This window comes from Callorhinus ursinus, unplaced genomic scaffold (genome assembly GCF_003265705.2).
Source record: "Callorhinus ursinus isolate GAN/ISIS: 27379988/994484 unplaced genomic scaffold, GSC_fseal_2.0 scaffold68, whole genome shotgun sequence".
Classification (NCBI taxonomy): Eukaryota; Metazoa; Chordata; class Mammalia; order Carnivora; family Otariidae; genus Callorhinus; species Callorhinus ursinus.
Window position 1 is genome coordinate 3,942,665 of NW_027397130.1, and position 17,398 is coordinate 3,960,062.

General features: G+C 47.4%; 1 protein-coding gene across 3 annotated transcripts in view; it reads right to left on the reverse strand.

Annotated features, from left to right (window-relative positions):
- TNRC6C (trinucleotide repeat containing adaptor 6C) overlaps positions 1–17,398 on the reverse strand; it is a 151,345-nt gene that overhangs the window by 44,270 nt on the left and 89,677 nt on the right. For all 3 annotated transcript variants that reach the window (XM_025859648.2, XM_025859647.2, XM_073886164.1), the window contains exon 5: positions 8,698–11,304. In XM_025859648.2, the coding sequence (XP_025715433.2) occupies positions 8,698–11,304 (2,607 nt within the window). The remainder of the gene's footprint in view (positions 1–8,697; positions 11,305–17,398) is intronic.

A 17,398-nucleotide genomic window follows, 5' to 3' on the forward strand; every position in this document is an offset into this window, starting at 1 on the left:
GCAGGACATGCACTGATAACCATCTCCCCCCACCTCTCCAGCAGGACACTTCCGATGCTCTCGTTCTCTTTCTGCTCCAGACCCTCTTCCCAAGTCCCCCAAAACATAGGAAAGTAAAAACACTCTAACCAGTCCCCCCGGCCCCCCACATTCCCATATCCACAAAAAGCAGGCTGCTCAGATGACTCCTCTTAGTAACTACTGTGTGGTGCTTAAAATAGAATTACTCGGGCTGGAGAGGTCTGGGAGATCTATTTCTGAAGTTGCAGTGTGAGAACAGTTGAGCTCTTGGCAGCATCTTGCTGATGCACTCTGTCGGCAGGTAACTCCATTTTTTGGTATCGTTTTTGTACCAAAGAATGATAAAGGAGCAGGGGAGCTGCTAGGACATTAAGTCCTGCAGGTAGGACAATGTTCTCCAGCTTCTGCTCTTAAGGAAACTTGGAGAAACAACATACGTGGTTTATCAACCTAGGCAGAGGATTCAGTTTATCAGATGGGTGATATGCCTCTTCCATAATTAACTCACACAATCTCTGCCTTTGGTTATAATATTTGTGCCAGAAAACTAAGTGATGGAGCAAACATAGTATCCGTGGATTAAGTACCCAAATGTAAAGTGAAGTCTGCCTCTGGTTGGAGCTTTCTCTAAACCGCACAGGGCGACCACAGTGATTACCTTGGCACTGCTGCAATGCCCAGTGAAGGCGAGAAGTGCCTGAGAAGCTGGGGAGAAGAGGTAGTAAAATGGATAAAACGATATTCTGGAGTCAGGTCAACATTAGCAGTACAGTCCCAGTGTACCGACAGGCCCATGAAAGGGATGCTCTCACTTCGGTCATTGTTGGAAGACACAACCCCAGGCAGGATTTTATTTTTATGACCACACTACGCTGCTGGTTTAGCTTGGATCTCGTCTATAATAGCCTTCCTATGTGACTCTAAATTAACTGTATGTGTAGTGCTCTCTACTCTCCGACCCCTCAGTCGCTTTCAAAGTTACCTGTCTCAACGTCTCAGTGAAACCTGACAGAGTTCACCGTGAGGTTCTCCCTCAATCTCACTGTTCGATTCAGAGCCTACAGGGAGGATCTGGTTTTCATCAAAAGTTGTATTATTTAATATTTAGTGTTCTCCTGTGTCTGCAAACCGATTGTTAAGTGTCAGGATATTTATTTCTAAGTGTACCAGTCAGGCTGGTTAGTATTTTTAGGATCCACTTTCATTCCCTCAGAAACAGAAGTAAATGCTATGCTTGCACTTCCTCACTTTTGGCCACATCTCCAGTAACTGTCAAGACAACAGACTGGTTCTCCAAGACTTGATAGCTCCTTGCCACATTAGGCCACAAGTCAGCGGGTCCTGCATGTCTGGCCCACATTCACACGAAGTCACCGGGGCAATGTTAAGGAGCAGGTACTGTGTCGCAACATCGTATACAACCCGACACCCCATGTTAAGAACAGCCCCACGAGTCCCTCTCAGGCAGCTTACCCTCTCTGACCAAAAGACAGGCACAGGGACATTTCTCTAGATTACCGTGCTCCATCTCCCAAATGGGTTCGAAGCAGGTCCAAATAATCCAGTTTATGAAGCTATACTGCATTTCCTAAATTACAGTTTAGGAAACTGATTTCCTAAATCAGTTTTCCTCAGGCTTATCAGAAAATGAATTGATATCAATATAACAGGAATGGGACAAAAATAACTGTCCTATAGCATTTACTTCTATAAAACCAGACACACATAAAAAAACGTAATTGAGGAAACATATTTTGTAAAACAGAGAGCCATACTCTTAGAGAGGAGTTCTGTTTTTTGTTTGTTTGAAGGAGGCTCCATGCCCATGGAGCCCAATGCGGGGCCCGAACTCATGACCCTGAGATCAAGACCCTTGCTGAGAAGAAGAGTCGGAAAGCTTAACCAACTAAGCCATCCAGGTGCCCCCACAGATCAACACTCTTAAGTGGTGATGATCAACAACTTAACGCCTGAACTCTGACAAAAGTGCAAATTTGTGTGAAGCCAGCAAGGCCAATAGCAAAATCGCAGAATACCTCTAAAAGAACAACTTCACAAAGATCAGAAACTTGATCAGTTAGTCGGGTGCATGGCTTTGCTGGGAGTGCAGAAACCCAGTAGATTTATGAAAACCAGTCTGCGCAAGTCTTCAAGCCACGATGAGCTAACCCACAGCCTAGCGGGTGCTGTGACTGCTGCTGCCATCACCAATCCGGGCTGCCCAGATGTCCCCAACCCCACGAGGAGGGCCATGAGCTGACGTTTGCACTGCTGAATGGAGAGGACTGAAAGGAACCAGCGTGCCGCCATTGCTAGGAGGGAGCTGGTTTGACAGTGTGACTGCTCCTTCTATCAGCTCAAAGAACGGCTCAGTCTGCCCGGTTGGGAAAGTGCCAGGCTTCTAACACCTGTAACCCCCGAGAGCGAGGAGCTCTGTTCTCACTGCACAGGGTGCCTGCTTCAGGGCTGGGACATGAACATCGCAGGTGACGTGGGGCAGGAAGCACGCCTCGGTGCGGCTGCTCGGTGTCTGGGAGGGAAAGGGACTACTGCTGTGAGTGGAGCCATGGGGCAGCGACCCCATCATTATGGCGCCATACACTCAACTCGGCAGTCTTTGCATGTGGGCTGACTCCATGGAAAACATTTGTCTCACTTTTTTGCCTCTGTTAAGTGTTTTGTAAAACCAAGTTCCCAGCTGCTTCCACACTACTGCTCCAATCACACAGATCACATGCATGTGTAAGGCCCGAGGGCTGGAGGGAAGGCAAGGAAAACAAACAGTTGCCATGGTTGGATGGAGCACATTTCCCTTCTTTTCTGCTCAGTGATAAGATGTGTAATTTGTTAAAAAATCATCTATAAATATTTTTCATATAAAAGAGAATGGTTTTGGCCCTTCTAACTAAACAAGAATGCCTTTATCCAGGGTAAAGCTCACATTCTTTGTCCACTAAAAACCAGTAAGAGAGTGGGGCGCCTGGGTGGCTCAGTTGGTTAAGCGACTGCCTTCGGCTCAGGTCATGATCCTGGAGTCCCGGGATCGAGTCCCGCATCAGGCTCCCTGCTCAGCGGGGAGTCTGCTTCTCCCTCTGAAGCTCCTCCCTCTCCTGCTCTCTGTCTCTCATTCTCTCTCTCTCAAATAAATAAAATCCTAAAAAAAAAAAAAACCAGTAAGAGTGGATTCTAAGAGTAACATATCAAAAGGAAAAAAATCAGTAACGCGACATGGTTCCAATCTTAGTGGGGTGTTACGGCTGTAAGATGGCAGGGATGGCAGCGGGCAAGGTATATGTCACACATCTGAGACCTTGCCATGTTGTGCACCCTCTGTGAGCAACTTGACCTCTGTAAGCGGACGCCCAGGGGCGTAAGGATTACACGAAAAGATGTGTGAAGATACACCGCGTGTGGTCACCAAGCACTGTCAGGCCACATTCATCACCGGGACCTCAGTGCACAAGAGAGCACGTTTCGGCTGGAACTTTTCCAGAAGACTACGAGCAGCATGAGGGGCCCAAACTATGACCTATGAGGAACAGCACTGGGCGTGAGGATTTCCAGAAGACAGTCTTGGGCAGGTGGGACATAATGGCTATTTTTAACCACTGATTCTCCTCAGAGTGCCTTGTACATACCTTTACTGCAATGTTAATCAAACCACTAAGTTCTATGTTACCATCCTTCCCACTAGACGGTGCCATGTCTCAGGGTCCATATCTCTTCGTTTTTGGCATCAATTACCTTTCTTCCTTCTTGCTTCCTCTCATTCCCTCAAGCACTTTATAAAATTTTAAAGTGCTTAGAAATATTAGTCATGTATTAGTAAAAAACAGGAGTCACAAATTCAAATACTCCAGGGAGCCAGCCAAGTCATGCACACAGGCCCATGTGAAAAGAACAAGAACACAAGCCTGGTATGACCCGCAGCTGCTGATCTGACCTCAGCGGCAGGACTGTGGCAGACTAGAAAGCACACGCCACTCCAGTTGACTGCTGCCACCCAAATCCAATGCGTCAGACCTTCCCGGTTTCCAAAAGAAGCCAGGAATCTGGAATTTTACATAAAACATTTTCATTAAAAATGTTGACTGACATGAAAAATGTGGGCCAGGGCGCCTGGGTGGCTCAGTTGGTTAAGCGACTGCCTTCAGCTCAGGTCATGATCCTGGAGTCCTGGGATCGAGCCCCACATCGGGCTTCCTGCTCAGCAGGGAGTCTGCTTCTCCCTCTGACCCTCTCCCCTCTCATGCTCTCTATCTCATTCCCTCTCAAATAAATAAATAAAATCTTAAAAAAAAAAAAGAAAAATGTGGGCCAATGAGGCACATTTGTGGGATATGGTGCAGTCCACAGACCACCAGGTTTCTGACCTTTGGTTTAGGGACAGAGAAGTGTATATAGAGGCTGCAAGAGTCCTGAGCTCCATAACGTATTCCGGACATGGTGGCTCAGAGAGGTAAAAGTGAATTAATCGCCAAGGAATCTGAGGAGGCTGGAAGAGTCACGTCCAGCGGATAGACCAGGGCAGGCTTTGGAGGGCAGTGGTATTTGCACTGAACTCAAAAGGGAGGACAGCCCTCCTTTTGCTCTAGCTGCTCAATGCTCACAGTGAAGACCAAACAGCTACTCACATGCTCCGGCTGCCCTACACAAGATGACCATCTCTGCCCCCGACGCCCCTGCCCAGCTTCCTTCTCCGCAGCACCCTCATCACCAGACACACTGCATACATGCCTGCTGACCCACGAAGCCTTGGCCCCCCCTTGCTGGATTGCACCCCCACCCAGGACAGGGCTTCTGCCTCCTCTGTTCCCTGCTGTCCCCCAAACCAGAATGCTGCCTGGCACATAGTGGGTCCTAATAAACACATGCTGGATAAATGAATATTCACTTCCTGTGCAATGGTGACATCTGGATCCTGAACACTGTCCAGCAGCCCTTCAGGGGCCCCTGGTAAGCCCTCTGCTCCATTTTGTATGTGGCTATTGCAAACTTCACCTCTGCTCCTACCCCGGCCCCTCTGTACTGGAGACTGGCGTCCTTGGCACTCGGAGAAAAAGAACCCCAGCGGGTGCCTGTCACCCTCTGGCCACAGACACCCTGGCCTCCTCTACAAATTGGGGAGAGAGCTCCTCTCGGCTAGATGCAGGGATCCCTTCCCTTTGCATCCATTCTCCCTCTCAATTGGCTCCTTTCTAGCAGTCTTTTTTTTTTTTTTCTTCGTGAGAGAGAGAGAGAGAGCAAGCGCGCACAGAGGGCAGTGGGGGAAGGGCAGACCTCACACTGAGCAGGGAGCCTGATGTAGAGCTCGAGCTCACGACCCTGAGATCATGGCCCAAGCTGAAACCAAGAGTTAGACTCTCAATCAACTGAGCTGCCTAGGTGCCCCTCCAGCAGTCTTTGAACAGGCTCCAAACTCTACTGTCTTAAACAACGTCTCTACTCCTGACCTAACCCTCTACTCCCCGCTGTTCTCCCACAGCTGCACCTCCAGCCTCAGCTCTGGCTGGGGCTGGCTTCTACATCCACCTTTGCTCTACCTCCACGGGACAGGTGCCCCCTGCTGTACTCCTGGGGAAGTGAGTGAGTGACCGGCTCGTGGGCCCACTCTCCCCAGCACTGAACCCTCTCCGCTCACTTTTCTTTGCTTCCACACCCAGTTTCCCAGCCTTGCTGCCACCTCTGTGTCCACGGTCCACCACTGTCCCAACCCAGGGCCACCATCACAGTCAAAACATTGGCTGAACCTGGATCCTCCTCTCCAGCTTTGGTTCCCACTGACCCATTCTTAATTTTATGGTTGGAATGATTCTACAAGTCAGTCTGATCTTTCAATCTCTGTTTAAAACTCCTCCCCGGGGGCGCCTGGGTGACTCAGTCGGTTAAGCATGTGACTCTTGGTTTTAGCTCGGGTCGTGATCTCAGGGTCTTAAGATCGAGCTCTGTGGAGCGCCTGGGTGGCTCGGTCGGTTAAGCATCTGCCTTTGGCTCGGGTCATGATCCCGGGGTCCTGGGATGGAGTCCCGCATCGGGCTCCCTGCTCTGTGGGAAGCCTGCCTCTCTCTCTCTGTCTCATGAATAAATAAATAAAATCTTAAAAAAAAAAAGATCAAGCTCTGTGTCAGGCTCTGTGCAGAGTCTAAGACTCTCTTTCCCTCTCCCCCTGCCTCTCTTCCCACTGCTCGCGCACACACTCTCCCTCTCAAATAAATCAATCTAAAAAACAAAAAACCAAAAACACAAAAACTTCTCACCAGCCTCTCAGTCCTCTGGATACAATCCAGCTCTTTCAAAGGCCTAAGAGGCCTTAAAGGCCTTTCCCGATCTCTAGCTTCTTTCTGCAAGGCCTTCCTATCACCCTAACGCTTATCCCAACCACTGATCCTCCTCTGAACTTCTTTTTGTCCAGGTATTTGTCTTTCTGTCCACATGGAGGTTTAAAGAGGGCAGAGCTCCTGTCCTCCACGCTATTATATCCTGAGCCTCTGTGTGCTATGCCTGGCACATAAGAGTGTTCAATGATTTATTTCGAACGAGTATATACCAAATAAAAGGATGAAGGTACCAGTCAGTTCTAGAAGCATTAACGTAGATGGGTGCAAGAGCCCTGTAGTTACTTACTAAACCTTACTAACTATGGGGCTCTGCTGGGTGATCAGAATTCCTGGATTGAGGAGGTTGGGAGGTAGGAGCCAGGGGAATGGAAGTAACCAGCCGGGTTTCCGGAAGTAACCAACTGGGTTTCCGACAGAGTTCTGGTACCGGGGAGTGGGGGTGCACCAATGGTTCTTTATTCATATCTGTTTGAATGATGTTTGATGGTGAGAACGATGTTTTTTTAACCCACATCCCAGTGCATGACAGAGGCAACAAGCACTCAGCATCCATTCTACTGCCTTCTATGAGCCTTCCTGTATTAGATGCCCACAGCTAAACTCGTCACTCGCCAGACTCCCTTGTAGGTCGGATTTGGGATGCAAATTTGGTTCCATATATAAGGTGACTGAGTGAGTGACCATGGAGAAAGGACTCTATCCTTAGTCTTGTCTTTAGGGCATGTTTACGAAAATTTAGGGATGGCAGAAAACTGGAAGGAGTAACTAATAGGCTGATTACACAATCAGGGTAGAGAAAGATCTTAACAGGTTGGGGGACTGGAATCCAAAGCTTTTACCAGGGCCCAAGTTCTACACTTGGGACGAAGCGACCAAATGCACACAAATAATCCTGAGTGAGGAAGGGCTTTATAGTTTTCTTAACGAAAAGAAAAACTTCAGATTCTAAACTGAATTTAAGACAAATAGTGTGACGTGACTCAAAAGGGCTAAGTGAAACTTAGACTTCATCACCAGGAGTCGGATTTTTAGGAGTGAGGGAACTTACAGTCTCAACAAATTCTGCACTTGTTAAAACCATACTTGTAAACCAGTGACAATAGTTCTGGGCACAAAGACCCTCAACAAGCTACAGCTTTTCTAGATGACAACAGAAAGGATTTAAAACCAGGACTATGAGGAACAGTGGTAAGGACCCAGGAGTATTTCCTGGAGAATGGGTAGATGGGACAAGAAGCTCAGCCTTGCTTTGTAGAGTCCCCGAGGGCAACGGTACACGAGCAATTACAGAAACCGAAGGGAGGCTGACGGAGGCTCAGTCTAAGAAGACAGGACAGCCAGAACTGGAAGGGCGCTGGGCGGGAGGCGGCCTCCCTGGCACGGCTGTGGGCCTTGCTGCAGAGGCCTCTAGCTGCGTGGGGACAATGCAGAAGGGGGAGGAAGGCCCTAAGTGTGATGCCCTGACTTGGACTGGATTCTCCTTCTGGTCCCTCTGCACCCAGGGGCTCTGCGATTTGGGGAGCCCAGTTCTCACCGCTCAGGCCGACTCTGCACCTGGAGCACAGCGAGACCGTGCGCCAAGAGCCGAAACCCTAGTTAGAAAGTGGGGCTGCTGTCAGCTCCCGCTACACAGCCCAGCTGGGGTGCGCCACGTGTGTATTTCGTCACAATTCATGACCCCTGTGGGAAGGTTCTGGTCCGGTCCGGGAAGACTCTTGGCCGCCACAGTGTCCAGCAGAGTGCCTTGCACAAAGCAGGAACTCAAAACCCAAGTTTTAGTCTAATTTTACAATTTTTCTTCCAGCTGGAATCACAACACGACTCGTATTGTAGAATGCCACTACATGGACGATTCCATTTCAGCACCAACCACACATCAGGAATGCTGTGGAGCTCGGCAGCCACCCGTGCACGGACGACCCTGCAGGCTGATGACACCAGAGATCTTGGCAATTGGTCCCCCAGCCCCCAGGCTCCCAAGCACCTCTAACCGAGGCCGGGCTTGAGGACCACTGGCTCATCCCATAAGGAAATGGAAACTTTTCTAAGGAAAGGCCAGCTAACACAACGGTCCCCCATCTTTCCTGAGGGGGAATCTATTTCTTCTCTCCTCTCCTTAAGCTGAAAGTGTCAAAAATCTTTCCTTCCTGGGTAGAAAGCTATCAGAGAATCCTACTTTCCTTATTCTCTGGGGACAGGATTTAAGTACAATGCCACAAGGTGAAGGACACTTGAATTAGTGTCCTTTGCTATATGGAAACACCATCAGAGTGTGTATACGTATGTCACGAGAATAAATGATTTTAACTTCTAAAGTTACCTCAAGTGCCCTCCATACCTGGACCGAGCAGCGGCGACCGACTCAGCTGGGCGCCGGCCTGGTGCGGCGGGGGCGTCTCGACCACGTCCGAGCTGCTGCTCGTGGCGGCGGCGGCGGCGGCGGCGGCGGCGGCCGTGGTACTGCTCTGCATGCCTGGGTTGTTTCTATCCCACATGTTTACAGTTTTATTGTTGTAGTTGCTTGGGTCACCCCAAGCTGAGGTACCATCATCAATTTCCATTTTGCGTCGAATGGATGGTGGAGAAGGTTCCTCCCAGCCCGTGGCCTCACTGCTGTCCTTTTGTTTGACAGGGACTGGCCCCCCGATCCACCCAGTTCCTGTCTGTTTAACGGAAGCGGCTCCTCCCCAGTTACTCACATTGTTGTCTTGGGGTTTGCCCGCCCAGTTCTGTTGGGGGCCAGTTTTTAAAGACTCTCCCCAGTTTGTCCCTGCATTCACCTTTGCATTTGTGCCATTACCCCAGCCACTGGTCCCAGACCTGGTAGTATCATTCCAACCAGACCCTGACCGATTACTGTCAGCATCCCATCCAGAGCCATTTTTTTTCCCATCCCCCAAGTGTCCGAGGACAGAAGACGAATCTGCCCAATCTCCCCCTCCTGCATTCCAGGCTGGATTGGATTTTTGTCCGTCTCCCCAGTTTTGAGATTTGGGTTTCTGAGGCTCCCCCCAGGTAGGCGACTTGTCCTCCTGATTTACGGTCCCACTCCAAGCATGGCCACTCTTGGCGGCAGCAGCAGCATTATTAACAGCAGTAGAGCTTATCGAGTCCCCCCAAACCCCTGGGCCATTTGGCGCTTTGTTGCTGCTGTCTCCCCAGCCTGTGTTTGCTGACCCAGCAGCCGGCGGTGCGCTGGCCCACCCGGACACTGAAGAGGTATTTGTACTGTTCACGATGGACCCATCACTCTTCCCCCCTGAGTTTGAAGGCTGAGTAGCGGCACAGCCCCAGGCCTCTGTCCCATTGTCATTTTTTCTCTCAGACCTAGGGGACTCTTCAAATTCCCAGGCAGTGTTTTGCTTTACTGGAGTCTGTCCCCAGCCAGTATTAGACAGAACTCTTGGGTCAAGATCGTTCCTTGGCAATTGGATGTGCCCTTGGTCTATCACCCCTTTATCTCGCCTTCGGCCTTCTGCACCTTCCCTCCCGGAGCTTCCTTCATTGTGACTGCCAGAGCCGTCGCTACTTCCTTCACTTGCTGTCGTTCCAGAAGACGCAGCTTTGGCCCAAGAGTTCATGTGTTCACTGCCAGGCTGCATGGCAGGACTCTGGCTGCTAACACTCGGACTGTCCCACCCTGCTGATCCTTTCCCGTTGATGTCACTGTTGGAATGCTGGTTTGGGGGCTTGCCCCATTCCCCATTCACACCGTTAGAGGTGCTCCGGCTGGGGTGGCCCCAAGCCCCCGAATGGATATGACTGACGCTGCTGTTGTTGCCACTGCCCCGTCCCCAGGCGAGGAGTCCAGGACCAGCAGGAGGGCCGGAGTCCCAGGCGCTTCCTCCACTTCCTTCCTTCTGCACAGCACTGCTGGATCCATTCTGCTTAACACTCAACGCTGAGTTCACAGTGTCTCCATTCCCCTGACTGAACCCAGAATTGCTACTTCCTGTGGCAGGGTTACCTGGGGACAGTCCCCACACAGAACTGCTGATTCCTTCACCACCGCTCCCACTGACTTGAGAAACTGATGATCCGTTAGCACCAGGAAGGCCCTGCAGGTGGGGCGGGATGATGGCCCCCATACCGACAGCCATGCCCCAGTTTGGCAGTCCGTTTGTCTGCATTGCATTGACAGGGTTTGGTGAAGAGTTCATGGGGTTAGTGTTATTTGGTCCATCAGTGTTAAGGTTCTGAGGTTGTACGCTGAAAGACACATTCTGAGAAGTGGACGTTTGTGGTTCTGTGCTCTCTTGCGGCAGCAAGTTTCCCCAAGCACCTAAAGTGCCTGTTGGGTTCCCGTTCTGGTTGCCCGTATTTTGACCTATGGCACTGACCGGACTGCAAATACTGGAAGGGTTGCCTGTGGCCACAGTTCCTTCATGTCCAAGTACAGGCCAGGCAGCTGGGTTGGCATTAGGATTAAGGTTAAGATTAATGCCAGTGTTGGAGTTGGAAGCCCCCCAGCAATTCTGACTTCTCCCATCTCCGATCATGTTGTCCATTTTTCCATCCCCACCGCTGAGGGAGCAGTGAGCTGGGCCGGAGCTGGAGCCTGTGGCTACGCCCCACACTCTGGCTCCATTTCCATTACCGTTGGCGCCCCCTGCTCCAAGGGCACTCTGATTAGAAGGGCTTTGGACGAGCGCACCGTTGGTGCCATTATTGCCATTTGTCTTCTTGGTATGTCCAGTGAAGGTGCCCTGGGCACTCCCCGTAGCCATGCTACTGTTCTCTGAGCCACAGTTGGAGGCAGAGTCAGTGTCTGTAGTACATTCTGAGGCAGATTCAGTCTCTGCTCCTGTGATGGAAGGCCACGCCTCCTTGTCAGTCCTGTCTATTATCACTTTATCCCAGCTGCTGCTGGTTTCACCTCTGTACGTGGGCTGCTGTCCCCAGTGGGAACTTTCATAGTGATCTGCCAATCCACCGTGACTGAGATCTGAAAAACATGAAACACATTCAGGATTAGAGCTTCCTCTCATCTGTCAATGAATCCACTGTGAACTAGTCTTTGGGGGAAGCTCCTTATTTCCAGTTTCAACGTTGAAAGACAAATGCTAAAAAATGACTTTAGAAAAAAGTTACCTGTCTTCATAATAAGTTCCAATGTTTCTAAAATGAGCCAACGTTTCTTAAAATGATATGAATCCTCACCACTACCCCACACCATTCTCTCTCTCGTGGAGACTCACGGAGCGCATAAGTGTCTCTGACAGCACCTGCCAGAGAGGAAGCTGTGTACTAGGAACGCAGCAGGCGGGACACTGATGCGACCACGCCACACCTGAACACACTCGGACTGTGGAGACAACAGGTTCACGTGGCTTCTTGAGTACAGTCCGTAGTTCTCGTCAAGACCTCCAACTGGAGCCACGGTACAACACAGAGGCTACACAGCTCACTCAGTAGGAAACAACTGTAAATACAGTGCAGAACCATATAACAGAACCAGTATTTTGGGGGTGAGGGACAGAGGGAGAGACAGAAGAGGCATTAGAAAATGCTATCTTGGGGTGCCTGGGTGGCTCAGTCGGTGAAGCGACTGCCTTCGGCTCAGGTCATGATCCTGGAGTCCCGGGATCGAGTCCCACATCGGGCTCCCTGCTCAGCGGGGGGGTCTGCTTCTCCCTCTGACCCTCCCCCCTCTCATGCTCTATCTCATTCTCTCTCTCAAATAAATAAATAAAATCTTTAAAAAAAAAAGAAAATGCTATCTTATGTTGTCGGGGGTATGGAGGGTTAGAAACAGTTCATTACATTTATATTACTTATCTGTTATCACCAGCAATTACGGTTTGCCATTATTAAACACAAATAAGAACTCTCTGAGGACTTTCTCCCCTTGCCCTCCATCTCCTTGAATCACAGTCTTTGCACTGGGGACCCCAGGATAACGTGTTGCGCTATCTTCCATTCTAGCATTCATCTCGTTTCACCCTTATGATCCTTTTAAAGAATCCAGTATTTGCCATCGGCATTTTATTTCCTAGGATTTCTAGTTATTTGACTATTTTTTAACATTGCAATCCAACTTATACTCCAATGAATTTTCCAGCAGACTCTATCTAAAGTATGGGTCATTTAAAACTAAATAAAAGTAATATAAAAAAATTAATTTAACCTATGCATACAACAAACTCACACAACTTAGGAGATCCCTGATGGTTTCTTCAAACAGTATCATGTATAGATAACTGCAATAAAATATTTCTTCTCTTTTAGAACCTTTTCTTCATTATGTTTTCTTCAAAATTTTAACAAGAAAAATTTTACTCCTGGGAAGTAAAACTGGGCTTCCCACAGAAAACCTCTTTTAAAGTTTAACGGAGCTAAAAGAAAAACAAGGGAAGTGTGTAAAGGATGATCACTATCGCTACAAAGAACATCCTAGAGACAACTTCAACCTTTAAAAAAAAAAAAAAGGCTTTGTTGTCTGCTTTAAAAGGGATGTAACGAATTCAGAATTTTGCTCTTGGTGCACAGCAAAGGAAACCACCAGTAAGACGAAAAGGCAAGCTACCGAATGAGAGAAAATATTTGCAAATGACATATATGACAAGGGGTTAATATTTAAAATATATGCAGAACTGGTACAACTCAACACCAAGAAATCCAAATAATCTGATTAAAAATGTGCAGAGGAGGGGCGCCTGGGTGGCTCAGTCAATTAAGCATCGACTCTTGGTTTCAGCTCAGGTCATGATCTCAGGGTCGTGAGACCAAGTCCTGCGTCAGGCTCGTGCTCAGCGTGGAGTCTGCTTGAGATTCCCGCTCTTCCTCTCCTTCTGCCCCTCCCCATCATGGTCTCTCTCTCTCTCTCTCTCTCAAATAAAATAATTAGGTAAAATCTATGGAAAAAAACACGGGCAGAGGACCTGAACAGACATTTTTCCAAAGAAGACACAGAGGTAGCCAACAGATACATGGAAAGATACTCAACATCGCTTATCATCAAGGAAATGCAAGTCAAAACCACAATGAGACATCACCTTATACCAATCAAAAAGACAAGAAGCAACAAATGTTGATGAGGATGTGGAGAAAAGGAAATCCACATACACTGTTGGGTCAGAATGCAAACTGGTGCAGCCACTCCAGAAAACAGTTCGGAGGCTCCTCAAAAAACTAAAAATAGAAGTACCACATAATCCAATAATTCTACTTCTAGGTATTTACCCTAAGAAAACAAAAACACTAATTCAAAGGCAGATGAACTGCTATGTTTACTACAGCATTATTCATGATAGCTAAAATATATAAGCAATCCAAGTGTCCATCAATAGATGAATGGATAAAGATGTGGTATATATACACACATACATACATACATAATGGAATATTACTCAGCCATAAGAAAGGATTGAGCTCTTGGGGCACCTGGGTGGCTCAGTCGGTTAAGCATCTGCCCTCGGCTCAGGTCATGATCCCAGGATGCTGGGATTGAGCCCCACATTGGGATCCCTGCTTAGCGGGGAGTCTGCTTCTCCCTCTGCCCCTCCCCCTGCTCATGATCTCTCTCTCCCTCTCACAAATAAATAAATAAAATCTTAAAAAAGGAAAAAAAAAGGAAGAAAGGATGGGATCTTGCCATCCCTAGAAACATGGATGGACCTAGAGGGTCTTACACTAAATGAACTAAGTCAGCTAAATGAATCAGAGACAGGTTTCAAAAGACAGTTAACATATGAATCCATTTACATATGGAACCTAAAAAGCAAATGAACAAATAAACAAAGACAGTAACAGACTCATAAATACAGAGAATAAACTGGTGGTCGCCAGAGGGGAGGGGGACTGGGAGATGGATGAAATCGGGGAAGGGGATTAAGAGGTCCGAATGAAATAAGCCACAGGGATGGAAAGTAGAGCATTAAAACACATTAATTATACCCTAGGTGAATCTGAAGTAGGTGATTCCAGGTGAAACTACAAAGGAAAAACAAAGCCAGGCAACAGAAAACTTTAGGACCTAAATTACTATGAAAATAAATTTTTTATTGCCAAACACTAGGGGCTGACTCTGCAACCTTGGTTTCTGGCAATTTCCCCCACTGGTTTTGCATGTGCTATAAAAACTAGCTTTCCTAATAACTAATTTAAAGAGATAAATGAGCCAATCATCACTTAAGGCAGAAAATGAGACCAAGTTAAAAAAACACAGAGATTACTGCTTGTTATCAGCAAATCTCCCATAGTTCACTCTCCCATCCGTCTTGCTTCCCTCAGGGATAGGATATACCAGGGCCAGGACAGTACTCACTGCCCCCCCCCCAATCCAGCAGGAGGGAGGAGGTCACCAACCTGGCTTACCAATGCACTCCTTCCGATACCTGGAGTACCTTGAATACATAATATTATTTTTTTCTATTCCATAATAGGTCACAATGCAAAAGAATCAGCTCTCTCTTAATGGTCTAGAGGGTTTGTGTGGAATGCCTTGTGTCTACCACTCAGCCTCCAATCTGCTGGACTCATACTCAGTTATACGTCAGGTTTGAAAAATGTGTTTGCATCCTTGGATAAAAGGATAGCATCGTAAGCCAGTGGAGAAAGGAAGCACCAGCTAATAATGCTGTTGGGACATGTGGCTAGCCATATGGACAAAATAAGATCCCTGCCTCCTATCATATAGAAAAATCAGCTCTAGATGGATTAAAGACCTAGTTACAAAAAGCAAAACTTCTTAAAGCTCAATAAGGAAATACAGGAGGCCCATCTCTATGACCTGGGACACTCATCTTCCTAAAGAGTTGATAACTTTGACTCTGTTAATATTTAAAACAACTGTATGACAGCAGTTATCATATAAAGGAAGCTAAAAAAATAAGCCACGGACAGGAAGAAGAGATAACAGAATAAAGAATGAAGAATCCTTAAAACTCAGTTAAGAAAAAGACCAACAACCCAACAGAGGCGGGAAAACGACAGGAAGAGGCAATGCAGAGAAGAGGAGGCCCTCGACAGCCGCTACCACGTGAAATAATAACCGATCTCATCAGTAATCAAGAAACACACGTGAACACCGAGAGAGGTCATTGTACACGGAAACAAGAGGACTGTGATTCCTTTCAGAGGAGAGGAAAATGTGACTGAGCAACGTCTGTATCATTTCTGAAACAGAGAACTGAAGCAAGTACAGCAAAAGATTATGTTACATCTGTCCTGTGGATAGTTCTATTATTTTTTGTACACTTTCTTCTATTTTAAAAATAGATCAGAAAAATTGAAAACAATTAAATGCTTAATTGTGATATCAAACGAAGTGACATAAATGGAAATCCAAAAGGGACCCAGGCTACTAGGGACCTAGTGCTACTAGCCACAGGGATGTAACAAAGAGAAGCGGTCAAACCTGTAGTGTTAGAAATCTGGGCGAACTTTACGCATGCAAGGAGACTCGGTGTGATTGCACCAGCAGTCTGGCACTGAATGAGGTCTGATTCTGAAGGTGAGTCCTGGAGCGCAGTTTTACAGCCATCGTGCCCGCGGCATGATAGCCGACCAGTACAGCCTTCCCGGACCAACCAAGGAATGTATGTATAGAACCCAAGCTGAGTGCCAGCTAAAAGCGCTCACCATCTGAACAAGCCACGTCCCATCTCCACTCCACAAAGACGAGGACGGACTACATAATCCCTCAGGTTCTCAGCTGCAAACCGGATGATTTCTAGAGCTGCCGTACTCTCCACGGTAACAGGAGAATCACACATGAAAGTACCAAGCCACATAGCTGGCATGTTCAGTCTCAACCCCAGTATCAAAGTAAAGATTTCTTTTTATTGTGGTAAAATAACACATTTCCCATCTTAGCCCTTTTTGAGTACACAATTCAGTGGCTTAAGTACATTCATGCTGTACAAGCATGAGCACTATCCAACATCCCAACCTGAAAGTGTAACCTACACACAAGAAGTTCTCTCGACCCTCCCCCCGGGCTCTGGTAACCACTGTGACCCTGACTATTCCATGTACTTCCTATAAACAGAATTGTACAGTATTTGTCCTTTTCTGTCTGGCTTATTTCTCTCAGCATCATGTTCTCAAGGTCCATCCACATTGCAGCAGGTGTCAGAACCTCCTTCCTCCTTTTTAAGGCTGAATAATACTCCACTGTATGCGTACGCCACACTCTGTTTACCCACTCATCCATCCATGGACAATGTGGGCTGCTTCACCTTTTGGCTGTTGTGAATAATGCTGCTATAAACAGGAGTATACAAGTATCTGTTCCAGTCCCTGCTTTCAATTCTTTTGGGTGCATCCCCAGAAGTGGTACAGCCGGATCATACAGCCAGATCATCAATCTAGGCTTAACTTTTTGAGGAACTGCCATACTGTCTTCCACAGTGGCTGCACCATGGTAAACACTCCTACCAGCAGGATACAAGGGCTCCGTTTGCTCCACACCCTTGACCACACCTGTTAACTTCTGTTTGAATAGCAGCCACCCTAATGGCTGTCAAGTGGTATCTCACTGGGATTTGGATTCGCATCTCCTTAATAATTAGTAATGTTGAGAGCTTCTTTTCACATGTAAAGCAAAGATATTTTCATAATCAAATTGTTTAATTTATTCTGTTTGAAATGAACAAAAACAAAGAACTACATTGTCTGGAAGTAAAAAACCATAAAACCCAATGACTTTTCAATAGATACTGTAGGGCAATTCCAACATATGCCACCCTGCTACTCAGATGATTATGTTTTGGCATTTTCTATAAATACTTACAATCAAAATCTGAAACTGTAAATAAGAAATATGAATACAAAAACAAGCCAAAACATTTGATTTTTCAAAATATTTATTTTTTTAGATTGATTGATTGACTGGGGGGAGGGGCAGATGGAGAGAGAGAGAATCTCAAGCAGACTCCCCATTGAGCGCAGAGCCTGACACACAGGACTCAGTCCCAGGACCCCGAGATCATAACCTGAGCCAAAACCAACAGTCGGACACTTAACAGACTGAGCCACTCAGGTGCCCCCAAAACACTTAATTTTGGACACTATGAGATGATAAAATATAGGGCAAT